A 13484-nucleotide genomic window follows, 5' to 3' on the forward strand; every position below is an offset into this window, starting at 1 on the left:
CAATGAGATTATTTCAGCGTGTGCTAAGTGCTGTGAAGGAAATAACAGGATGGCATGGATAGTGAGTGACAGGGGTGGGCCCGGTCTACTTGACGTAGAATGGTCAAGAAACGCTTCTTTGAGCTAAAGGACACTTCAGGTCTTCACCTCTTAAAACATGTCATAAGTGGAAAGCAATGATTTTAGAAAGCAGTGCTGACTGACATCTATACACTAATATGTATAAAATAGATAACTAATAAGAACCTGCTGGGGCTTCCCTGGTGGCGCAGTGGTTGAGAGTCCGCCTGCCGATGCAGGGGACGCGGGTTCGTGCCCCGGTCCGGGAAGATCCCACGTGCCGCAGAGCGGCTGGGCCTGTGAGCCACGGCCGCTGAGCCTGCGCGTCCGGAGCCTGCGCTCCGCAACGGGAGAGGCCACAGCAGTGAGAGTCCCGTGTACCGTAAAAAAAAAAAAAAAAAAAAGAACCTGCTGTATAAAAAATAAATTAAATTAAATTTAAAAAAAGAAAAGAAAGCAGTGTTGCTCCTTAATAATATTCTACCTAGAGATACTACAGCTATGTGAATAAATGGATAAGGGGATAACAGCTGCCATACTAGAAAACAATGCAACTACTGTCTAGTTTCCATTCTTTTAGAATTACCTTTGCATCCTGATTCCATTCTCTGATTTTTTTTTATATCCCCTATTTCCACTGCCTTCTCTTCCCAACCAGAATAAATGCTTGGAATTCTCTTGCCCAGGGTATGCTATTCCCAATGGTTAGCAATTTTCCAAGGTTACTTTGACTGATAGAGGTCATGCGAGTCCTTTTCCTCAATTCAGAGATAACTCTATCAACCAGTATTCCTCTCCTAGCTTATTCCTCCCTAGTTCCATAAGAAAATCCCTTTGCTCACAAAACAGCATCACTATTAACAAGCTAGGTTTATTGAGAAATTACTAACTTTGTACAAGAATGAAATTTTTAAAAACTCAGTGAACTACAAGTAAGGTATGATTCAGTCAGCTGTATAATTTTCAAAGCAAATATGGGAATAAACACAAAAAACATTGAACTTTATTGGATAACAAGAAAGTTACCTATCAGAAAAATATTATTTAAAATGAGAACATGCTGAAAAGGGAGTGCTGAAAAGCTCTTGTGCCCTTTGAGAGAAATATCAACTTTGAGAAGTGTAATTCTGTAATATATATTTAAATTTTAAAAATGCATATACGCTTTGATCCCCAAATCCCATTCCTCAGAATTTATCTCAAGGAAAATAGGCAAAAATATGAATATGTATGAAAAATATTCATTGATACATTGTTCATAATAGCAAAAATTACCGAAACATAAATGCTGATCAGTTACTCAATGAAGTAGGCTGCATCTGTCCAATAGAATACAATGTAGGCATTCAAAAGGGGGACGTGTACAAAGGTACACAAATACAGATACACCTCACACAGGCATAAATACACACATGTATAAATGTGTACACACATTCTAAACACACACCCAGTCTCAGAGTTTACATTGAAACATATATTGTGCTTATCTCTAGAGAGTGCTGTGTCAGCATAGTAGAATCTCAGAGATTTCTGTTTGCTCCTTCAACCTTTTGCTATTATTTTATTCTTCCACATTTGGCCTTGTTCATTTCCACAGGGAAACGAACTACTTTAAAGTGCTATTATAACCCATGCTTATTAAACTTGGGAAGAAAGGCATGAGCTACATTCAGAGAGAGCTAACCTAAAGGCAGGAGATCCATTAAACTTTGCAAGAAGCTCCAAGATCAGGAATCTGGAGGGCTGAGATGACGTGTCAGGGACAAGATACTCAAGGTAGAGAGGAAACACACAACATTAGCTAGTTCCTCAGTGCCAAGCAAATACAGACCGCTGGTTTGAAATAACACTTTAGAGCCAAAAGCTCTCCTGGAACATCTGTTCCATCCATATATTCAGGTTACAAGCTTCTCAGCATTTAAGTTTACAAACCCACAACTAAGGAAGCTGGGAGAAGTTCCAAAGGAAAGTAACCCAAAAAATGGCCAAATGTTTGGAAAATGTATTATGCAAAAAAACAGTCTAATAAAATTCTTCTTATCTGGGGCAGAAAACAAACAAATCAGAACTAGTAAGGGGGTTGACATAGGTTTTCATGTAAATCAGCGGCTATTTCTTTAGTAAAGGAGAGTAATGTCTCTGTTTCTCATGATGTCATTAGAAAACTCAGACTAATGTTAATGATAATATAAGTCAGATTTTTGAAAGAATCATCTAACCATAAATGTCTGCAAACAGGTAATAATTTATCAAGAGAGCTGTAGAATCATTGTATCTAATGGTGTTAAGAGCAGGGTTGCTCATCACCTTTCCCAGAAAGTTTGAACGTGATGTTGCCCAGAGGCATGATGGATAGCCTACAAGGTATCTCAAAAGTCCCCTCTAAAGTGTTAGGCTTTGGAAACAGAGCAGGTAGAATGGCAGGAGTCTCCAAAGTGCTTCTTCTCAACTCATGTACATTCACTCAGAGGCCTGTATATTCTACTGACTCTTCCAATAGGGAAGAAATGCAAAGAAAGGTCAGGAACCTGTAGAGGAAGATCTGAGAGGTGCCTTGAGCACGCGACCCCAAGTAGAATTCTATAACAATTTTCTACCTGCACTGAGAACAGGGAATGACATCAAAGTAGTATAGTAGTAGACTATAAGATGAAATAAAACAAACGTTAGAAACTGGGCAGGCAAACAAAACAATTAAAGTTGAAACAACAACAACAAAAGAACCCCAACACTTTAAGAATGTGCACAGTTTCAGCCCAGGTATCCTAGCAGTGAATGAGGGAATTGACAGCAAGAGACAGAAATGAAAAGATGAAAAAAAAAAGGCTGGCCTCAAATACTTCCAAAACTAGCAAATAATGACTGCAGCTGCAAAGAACCATCGCTGGGTGGGTGTTATGTGGACACAACAGTCACATAGGGTGTGCTCATAATAAAACTGATAATCATTCAAGAAACAAAACTAAAACTCACGGTTTGGTTTGGCCAAAGCAGAATGGCAATGGCAGGTTGTACAACAGCAGGGGGTCTTAAGCCATCTAATCAAGGCTAGAGAAGACTCAAAACTTACACACCTGTCTTCAAACAAAGCTCATCAAAGTCATGGCAGCAGCTGCTGTAGCTCTTACACAGGTTGTCACACCGACAATCAGGGGGTCCAACCTCTTGAAGTTCAAAGCATCTGCCCTTGCAAGATCCAGAGGTGTTGGTCCAGGGGGAGTCTGATAACACTACAAGATACAAGAGACAAAGGCAAGGGGATTAGGGAATGGGGTATGTTGCTATGGAGGGGTGACCCTGTGTAGCAATACAATGCGGTGATGCAGTCAGACTCTGGCTGAGCAGCCGGATCCATCACCTGCCGTCTATGTACCTTCAGCAGGTTCCTTGTTCCAGTTTCTTCATCTGTAGAGTGGAGGATTAATAGAAGCAACTCGAGGTTACAATGAGAATTAAATGAAACAAACCATGTAAAACACTGAGCAGGGTGTCAGCCATGTAGAAAGTAACAAATGTTGGCTATTGGTTTTGCTACTGTTTACAATGATTATTACCACAAAACTACTGTTTACAATGATTATTACCACAAACATGAGGGATAGTTTCTCTGTGGATGCTGTGATGCCAACAGAGAACAGAACTTTGAAGTATATACTCAGAAAGAAGAGTTCGTTCCCCTATTCAAATATCCATAGCTTTTGTAAGGAAAATTGAGCCTAAATGTTCTGAGAACAGTCTGAACAGATGGGATTGGAATAGAAGACTCTTAAAATCTCTTCCAGCCATAAAATCTACACCTATAACGAGGGTTACACAAACACAAACTCTACAGTCTCGGCTTTTCAAACATAAATCCTCCTACATTATCTTCATATGATATGATTGTATATCTAGAAATCTCAAGAACCGACTAAAACTTTTAGGAAAAAATAATTCAATGAGATAAAAATTCACAAATTTGTAAAATACAGGCAATATAAGTTCAAAAATTAAATGGAAGTTCCATTCATCATAGTACCTAAAAGGTAAAACATCTAGGTATAAATTTAATAGGATGTTTAGAACCTACATGAAGAACACAGTAAAACTCTACAAAAAAAGATATTTTAAAAGATTTAATTAAGTGGTAAAACATACCATCTTGGAGGTAAAAATATCAATATTACAAAAATGTCGGGAATTCCCTGGTGGTCCAGTGGTTAGGACTCTGTGCTTTCACTGCTGAGGACCCAGGTTCAATTCCTGGTCAGGGAACTAAGATCCCAGAAGCCATGGCACAGCCGAAAAAAACAAAAACAAAAACAAAACAACAACAAAATGTCAGTTCTTCCTAAATAAACTTAAAGATTCAATGCAATCACAATAAAAATACAAAAAGGAATTCTTGAAACTTGAGAGGATATTAAATGCTTATCAAAAATAAATATATGAAAACAAAAAACACTGAAAAGAAAGTAAAATATATTCTGAAGTTAAATAATTAAAACAGATTGGTTATAGAAAATAAGTAGATCAGTGCTGGGCATGAGGATGAGAAATAGGACCAAATATAAGAGAAGTGATTTTATAATGAAAATAACATTTTAAATCAGAGAAAGAAAGAAGGATTAATCAAGAAGTGAAAAAAAGATTTATCAGTAAGTAGTGCTGGGCTGACTGGAAAAATTAATCTGGATCCTCATCCTAGCTTACAAAATAATTAATTTCTGACGAATGGAAAGTATAAGCAGTGTCATACCTGTTGCTAGGAATGAAAATTTTTATTAAAAATTTTATATAATTTGGAAGTATCTATCAACACTATTAAATGCATATGAATCTTTCACCCAGAAATTCTACTACTAGGAATTTTTCTCTCACATATATTTGCAAAAGTTTGCCAAGATACACGTACAAGAAAGAATCACTATCTCCAGAAATGGAATATTGCCCAGCCCTTAAAAAGAACGAGTCAGATCTGCATAGGCTAATATGGAAAGATCTACAAAATTGATAAACACATTTTTTTAACCAGCAAAGTACAGAAAACTGTTATAGTAGTAAATAGTACATATAATTGATATATTTTGTGTTAAAAATAGAGCCAAAGCAATAAGGATAAAGATAAATATAAAATAAAAACAGAGGCCAGAGCTCGAGATGAGACAGAGGGTGAGAACAGAGGCATTGAGACACGGTGCCAGTATGAATAACCATTTTATTTTCACTGTAAGAAACTCCTTACAGGAATTACCTTTGGGGAAAATGAGAAAGAGAGAAACAAGGAGACTTCTTACTTTTCTGCAGTTTGAAACGTCTAACATTTTACAAATGTCCTTTTGGGTTTTTGCTTGCTTACTTCTCTCTCTCGTGTATATATGTATACATGCATGTGAACATATGTGTATAAAGTATATGTTATATAATCTTGATATACAAATATCCTAACAAATGTTATTTAAAACATGATATTTGTAATTTTATTTCCTTATTTACATTTACAAATTTTTCATTTTTTTATGATTAGTATTCATTACTTATAAAATCAAAACACCAGAGGCAGGGAGAGAACAGATGTTAAATGACATTTCTAGGTTCACCGAAGCCATTTATCTGAACATCCTGTTCATCCCTTAGTTCTTTGTCCTCTTTAAAGTCAGAGTCACCCAATCCTCACCCATATGGCATTAGATCAGTTCAACTAAAGCAAACAGATTCACTAGACCATGAGATGTGAAACGCTTTTACATGGTTCATTCTGGGATCTTGAAATACATACAAAGCACACCAGTTTGGTTTAAGAAATAACGTCAGGTTTCCAATGCAATGCGTTACCTCTGGTTCCTAAACGACATTTTTCTATTGACTTTGGCCAACCAATCAACAGTGCATGCTGGACCCTAAGAAACTATGAGGGGAGGAGGGTTGAGAAGTAGAAAAAGGAAAAATAGAGAAATCCTATAGTAGAGATAAGAAAAAAGATAAAGATAAGAAAAATGCTTATAATTGAATTTTTCCTTTTTTAAGGGTACTGCTTAGACAGAATCACTCCAACAGCCATCTAATAAATTCTGAGTAGTATTCATGCCTATGAGCTGCATACTTAAATATGCTTGGCTACACTTATAGCTGAGATAATCAGAAGAGATCCAAAGGCACATTGTTTGTAGTTGTTTACTTGTCCTGGCTCCTCTTCTTCATAGCATCCCAGCCTGCATGTGAAATTTTCCTCCATTCATGCCCTTTGCTTTCCCCTCATCATAATCTCTTTCTTCTTTCTTTCTTTCCTTTCAAAATATCTGTACAAAATTTTAGCCATTTTAAACCTTTCTTCATCCATTCTATCAACGTGATTTTTACTCTTTTCTTACAAAGTTGGTTATTCTCTAAGTTTATCCCTTACTTTGTCTTTGAAAATAATTGAATTTCCCTCAATAGCTTGCCCCTATCAATTATAATCTTCCTTGCCAACCCTTAAACTGAAGACAGCTTTGTTAAGAAAGATTTGCCCTTACACTCATAATGCAAAGATACATCTCATAAAAGTGCTCAAGATTGGGTTACCAACAGCTTTCAGATGAGAGTGAATTCCTGGGTCTATGTGGATTAGGGATACATATGACAAAATTCATTCTTGGCTGACTTGCATTCAGCTGACAATGGCAGGAAGAGAAATAGGAAGATAAACAATTGAGCCGTATACTTCTTCAAGTCCGATGAGCCCAAGAACTGAACTGCCGCAACTTTTCTAAGAAAATAAAGGGATAGAGTAGAACAAAGTTCGCTTTGCCTTTCCAGGGCCTATTCCATCCCTGCCATCTTCTTTCATAACAAGTTCTAGCGCTGCTTCTTTCTGTAGTTCTGTAATTCTTCCCCATGTGCTGGCTTTTTCATTTCATGCCGAGGTCCCGTGTCCTTCTCCCCACACCAGGCTAAGCACAGATTTTAGGACTTCTCTTTTTATTATACCTGATTGAATGATCAAACATGGAAAGATTCTCTGACTTACTTTGCTTGAAGTCTAAAATCTGTAAAGCCTTCCTTTTCCAGACCTAATAAGCTCAGAACTAACAAGAAAGATAAAGACAAAATGAAACAAACAAACAAACAAAAAACTTGAAAACGATCAAGTCAGAAATCTGTGCTAGGTGCAATGGGGGTTTGAAATTTTGTATGAGACATTTGCCAATTTAATAACATACTTAAATGGTGTTATTTTACTTCAAAGAAACTAGTCTGTTCCAGAATCTTAAAAAATAAATGTTACAGATCTACACAGATGGAAGTTTTTTAAAAATAGGGACTTTAGGGCTTCCCTGGTGGCGCAGTGGTTGAGAGTCCGCCTGCTGATGCAGGGGACACGGGTTCGTGCCCCGGTCTGGGAGGATCCCACATGCCACGGAGCGGTTGGGCCCGTGAGCCACGGCCGCTGAGCCTGCGCGTCCGGAGCCTGTGCTCCGCAACGGGAGAGGCCACAACAGTGAGAGGCCTGTGTACCGCAAAAAAAAATAAAAATAAAAATAAATAAATAAATAAAATAAAAAATAAAAATAGGGACTTTAAATTTTTAAATATGTGTATAACGTACGTGTATGATATGCATAAAACAATGTTATACATTTCTTTTTTTTTCACAGAAGCATAATTTCATGATTTAGGGAAAAAACACCAATATAAAACCTGATTTATTTCATTCAAATTCATAATTCTGAGAGAAACAAGTGAAATTATTTTTATTTCTTTAAGTAAAACCTTATTTCTAAAACGTTCCATCTTACCGTATCGACACAGAGGTAGCATTGTGGAATTCTGGTGTCATTTATATACAGAAGAAATGCTATTGATAATTTAATTAGACTATTGGAAAGAACCTAATTCATGACAAGTGTTGTGACCTAAACATTACTTCATCCTGGAGTCCCAATCATATTTCCCTTCAACTCTCTCTGCAAAATGGAAATTTTCAGATTTGGATGATGGCCAGTGAAGGAGGCTGTATTTAAGTTTGAAAACATTTAGCTCAGCATAAAGCTGGATGATTCTTCTACGTTTTGTCTGGTCCTGCATTCAGAGTTTGTGATATGACACCCTCTCTGTTCCTCCCATTCTCCATGGTTCCCAGCCCTAGTATTTCCTGACAGTGAGAGTAAAAGCTTGAAATGAAACAGACTGTGGTTATGTCGCCTCCTTTTCAAGAGCATTGAAACAGATCTGGTTCTCCTGTGTCTTCCTGCCCTGTTTGAAATATAAAATGCAAGGAAAGGAGGCAGACAACATGAACGACACTCAAGATACCACCCAACTCCAGGATTTAATACTGTCTGATGCCTCTTCTGGAGTATATGATTCGTTCTTTCTGGTCATACCTTCCTGTACTGAAGTCATTTTTTCTTTTTGTTGTTTGTTTGTTTTTCTTTTTTTTTAATTTTTATTTTATTTTTTTAAATTTAATTTAATTTAATTTTTATTTTTATAGTTGCTTTACAATGTTGTGTTAGTTTCTGCCGTACAGCAAAGTGAACCAACTATATTATACATATATCCCCTCCTTTTTGTATTTCCTTCCCATTTAAGTCACCACAGAGCAGTGAGTAGAGTTCCCTGTGCTATACAGTAGGTTCTCATTAGTTATCTATTTTCTATGTAGTAGCGTATATAGGTCAATCCCAATCTCCCAGTTCATCCCACCTACTCCTTCCCCCCCTGGTGTCCATACATTTTGACCTCATCCCTTAGAAAGCAGCACTTACATACCGGCCTACATGTCTGTATCTCTGCTTCCTAAATACATCACTTTCTATAAATACCTATTACTTAGGCATCACTATTCTCTCCTCTTCACAGCTTCTGAACCAGATTTCATAGACAATTTTTTTAATAAATAGGTCCACCTGGGAAGTTTTCAAACACCTGTACTTTCAATAAACTACAAGAAAACAGATTTCTAGATGACTTGAATGAAATTTAAGACTTTAATTTCACTTATAAACCACTCAAATAGCATTTATGAGAGTAGTCAGTAGTGTAAGTCTGAACGATTTACAAATCTGCTACCAAACAATGAAACATCATTTTATATAGCAGGTATTGTCAACTTGATAGGGTAAAAATTTAGACACTGACCTTCAAACAAAATTGGAGGTAAATTAAGTGTATCATCATATACTTAACACTTTATATTCTCATCAGTCTTAGCATGGCATTTTGTTTTAAAAAATCTTTTCGGATAAAGAGGCAACATTACCCCCATTTTCCTGGTTGGAAGAGCAGAGCTCTAGGCCTAACTTGAGTTAGCAAAGGCCTAGCTGTAATTTCAGATCATCTGACTATAACTACAACGCCATTTTCATTAACAAGGGATTTTTCAAATTATGTGCATAAGCTCTGAATTTTAGATGTTCTTTTTAAGACATGATCTTGGAAGATATATTCTATTTGAACTCTATTGAAGATGGAGATTTCTGGTTAATGCAACAAGATAGAAGATTCCGTATCATTTTTAAGATAAATGAAAAACCACTGCACCAAAGCACCAATTAAAAATGAACTGAAAAATCCATGCCCTCCTTAAATTCTAATTCAAATTATTTCATTCCATTGACTTAAACTCCCTCTGATTTCTACACTAGATTTAACATAAAATCCCATGACGTGATAGTCCCCTTAATTTTCCTTGCAGAGTAATGACTGATATATCTGTCAGCTTTGCAGTTCCTACATGCTGCCACCCTATCATTTAAGTGACTTTTCATTGTAGAATGAGGACTGAGCTTTCCAGTCCGTATTAGCCAGTTATTCACAAGCTTATAAATTTCCCTTTGTCTTTCAAGTATTAACTTGCTTCTCTCAGAGGATATCCCATGTCCACCTGGAGACTGGAAGAGTACATATCACCAACTTCAGTGAAATAGACTCCACCACCACAACACAAACATACACATATATGCACATTACATGAGTGTGCACACACTTGTATACACATAAATTCGCTTGCAATTTTAAAGGTAAATCAAGCTGGCTACATCAGATGTATGCAACAAGGATGTCAAACTGAATTGCACATATTCTTTACATTCTCTTTGAAAAGTTATTCCAGCCATCTCATTTACCTGATGGCCCGTTACATTTACCCAACAGAATTATAATTACGTCTGCTCATTTCATATCTTCTAATAAATCTATAGATCTTCTATGATCTGGTAGAGGAAATCTTATTCTACCATGATTTCCAATAGATCCCAACATCCTAACAAAAAATCCAGCTAACAAGTGTGCTAGTTAATTAATTATAACAGTTTGCACTGCCACAGCCTTGAAACTTAACACCTCAGTCTGTAGTACGGCAGCAAGGGTGTGCATGAATATAGAACGTTCTCAGCTACAGTTGAGGATTCTGAGGACCTACATTTGCTCAACAAAAAACTGAACGCTTGTGAATGAGAGGTCTTGCTCCGGTCAGTCTGAAGCTGGCCGTATGTCAATACCCTTTATGTTCCTTCTATTTGGTGGAAAGATCTCGAAGCATCTAGCTTCCCAGGATTTCTCTGGAACATGAAAGCATTGTTGAAAATAAGCGTAGCAGCCTTTCCTCCTAGTACCTTGTTCTAATACATAAGTAACCGTTCACCCAGTGTTTTCCGATGTGTAGGCTTTGCTGACAGAATAACCAACTATATGTGTCATTTCAGGCACATATAACATTTAAAAAGATGAAAATGCTTAAATTCTCTGCACTATGCTCTCACTCAGTTTCCAAAGTACATCTTGGTCTTTATTCAGGAGAAATCATCCACAGTGCCTAGACAGCCGGTAAGCTATATCAACAGAAAATTTAAAATAAAAAGTGTCAGGTATACCAAAATCCCAAAACTCAGACTTAAATGGCATTGTGTCCCAAGACTAAAACTTCTTAGCTGTAGAATTTTCACTAATAAATTTTTTTAGAAGATACCATAAAGGCTGAAAATAATCAATGATTTAATTAAATAATTCAAGAAGCAAATATTTTGTAGTATGTTTAAGATCACTTCGATTTGTAGATGATAATTTAGATTATATTATTTTTCCAGAAGTAGCATTGATTAATTAGTTCTTATAGTTATTCTTAATAATATATGGAAATAATTTATTATACACAAAATATATTCAAGGATTAGTAAATCTGGTCTATATTTTTCAAGTTCTCCTGAAGAGAGCACACACATTCAAAAGGCAATGAAACAGAGTGGACAGAATCATGGGCTTTTTTTTTTCAACTCCAGAATGAAAATTAAAAATCATCTAGGCCTGTGCCTTGCCGTACAACTAAGGAAGCAGAATTCATAAGTGACTTCCCCAAGACGGCCCCGCAAGTGATACAGATCCGGGGTGCCAGTCCAGGACTTTCATGACCATTTTCCAAAGACGTCAACTTTGAAAATAATGGGCGACTTGATTTTACAACATTCATCAGGGAAATCACTTTTAATATCAGTTTTAGCCAAAGTAATCTATTAATACAATACAGGACAAAAGTTCCTTTAGGGTCCATTGGAAAGAACCGGCAATGGGCTCTCAAGATGTTAGCTTGCCCACGTGACCAAACTAAGGATCCAATTCCCCCCTTCCAGTCTGAACAGTTACAGTCAGTGTGAATGGGAGTTATGCTTGTCTGGAACAAGAAAAAGAAGTCTTTGAAGAGAGCATTTGCTATCAATCAAAACAGGATTCTCCAGCCTAGTGATCTACTTTCCTCCCCTTCCCCGACAGAAGACAACTCATTCTGTCCATTTGGCTCCCTGGGGGTGCAATTTTTTTTTTTTTTTTTTTTTTTTTTTTGCAGTACGCGGGCCTCTCACTGTTGTGGCCTCTCCCGCTGCGGAGCACAGGCTCTGGACGTGCAGGCTCAGCGGCCATGGCTCACGGGCCCAGCTGCTCTGCGGCATGTGGGATCTTCCCGGACCGGGGCACGAACCCGTGTCCCCTGCATCAGCAGGCGGACTCTCAACCACTGCGCCACCAGGGAAGCCCAGGGGTGCAATTTTTTATGATCTATTTTCTCACTTTTCACCCCAAGCACACCCCACTTGGACTCACTAAACTACTTCTAATATAATTTTTTCACCCTTACTCAAAAGTTGCTTGATGTAAGGAAGACTCAGTATTCCATCAATGTATGGATCATAACTTGGCTAATAAGTGCTCGTGCTGGCTAAACAGAGACAGGTGAGAGTCTCTTATGAGTCAGGTCAAGAAATACAGTGCAGAGAAACACAAAATGCACAGGAAGGCAGACGAACCTGCTGAGATGTCAGGAACAGTCAAGAAAAGATTGCCCCATAGAGTACCCATTACTTCATATGTAATTTTTATTCATAAAACCATCGGCAGCTCCAATTTCCAGGAAATTAACCAACTCATTACCTAAGACCTGGTCAGTTAAGCTCCTCCATCTGCACAAGGAGCTCCTTCATAAGAATTCCCACACTGCTTATGGCACAGTGTATTGTAAAAGAAAACTCTTTCACTTCAGCTCTATTAGTTAAGTCAAGGTACACTATTAAAACTTACCCCTCCTCAGTCCAAAAGAAAGATCAATGAGTGCAACTCAATCTTGTAAGCTCCTCTAGGCACCTCCTCTCTTTTATATTTTTCCTGTTCTAGGTAAATCTTAATCTCATAGCCCTGAAGTTTCACAAAGAGAGTTCCCTGCCTTTTTTACTTCCATTCCTATTTTTCTCTAGGTCAGAACTTTCTGGAAGCAAATACTACATCTCATACCACATGACAATCAATCAAATTCATGTATCTTTAATATTAAGCCAGCACCTGTTCTCACCGCTTCTGTTTCAGCCTTGTCAATTCACAAGAGCTTTAATATTATCTTAACATTTAGAAATTTCAGAGGACAGAGATTTAAATAGCCAGTGATCTAGCATGAAGAGATCATAAATGTTCTCTCATTAAACCACATTATCCTATCTGAATTATACACAGAGCTGCTTTTATTCCAGAGACATCTAGGACTAAAGTAGTTACACTGCAAGATCAGTTTAAAGATGAATTTCTTAGTGAGCTGACATTGATGACCCAATGTATAAAATTTTTTAAAGATTGAAAATGGGAATAGTTGCTACACTTACCTGTAGGAGGGCCTTCATCCCATCCTTCTGCCCTCTTAATTCGATTTGCTGTGAATCCTAAGCAGATATTGACCCCAACAGCAAAAGTGAACAGGGATATTACCTAAGGGAATAAAGAGCTCAAATTGTCAATGCAGCCAGAGAAGCCTAAATCAAATTCCAGGAAGGCAAAATGCAAATGCCTTCAACATCACCACCCAATCTCACAACTTCCCAAAGGCACCATACAGTGCTGTCTTCATTTTAGAAACAAAAAGAAAATTCAAAATCAGGAAGCAGCTCTGAAAACCAAGGCTTTCCCGTGGCATTCTGTCATTCTCCTAC

The 13484-nt window shown here is 37.4% G+C and overlaps 1 protein-coding gene across 5 annotated transcripts in view; it reads right to left on the bottom strand.

Annotated features, from left to right (window-relative positions):
• ENPP2 (ectonucleotide pyrophosphatase/phosphodiesterase 2) overlaps positions 1–13484 on the bottom strand; it is a 107318-nt gene that overhangs the window by 62339 nt on the left and 31495 nt on the right. For all 5 annotated transcript variants that reach the window (XM_060127959.1, XM_060127958.1, XM_060127961.1 and 2 more), the window contains exons 2-3: positions 13161–13263; positions 3135–3290 (exon numbers count right to left, since the gene is read on the bottom strand). In XM_060127959.1, the coding sequence (XP_059983942.1) occupies positions 3135–3290; positions 13161–13263 (259 nt within the window). The remainder of the gene's footprint in view (positions 1–3134; positions 3291–13160; positions 13264–13484) is intronic.

Source organism: Lagenorhynchus albirostris, chromosome 17 (assembly GCF_949774975.1).
Source record: "Lagenorhynchus albirostris chromosome 17, mLagAlb1.1, whole genome shotgun sequence".
NCBI lineage: Eukaryota > Metazoa > Chordata > Mammalia > Artiodactyla > Delphinidae > Lagenorhynchus > Lagenorhynchus albirostris.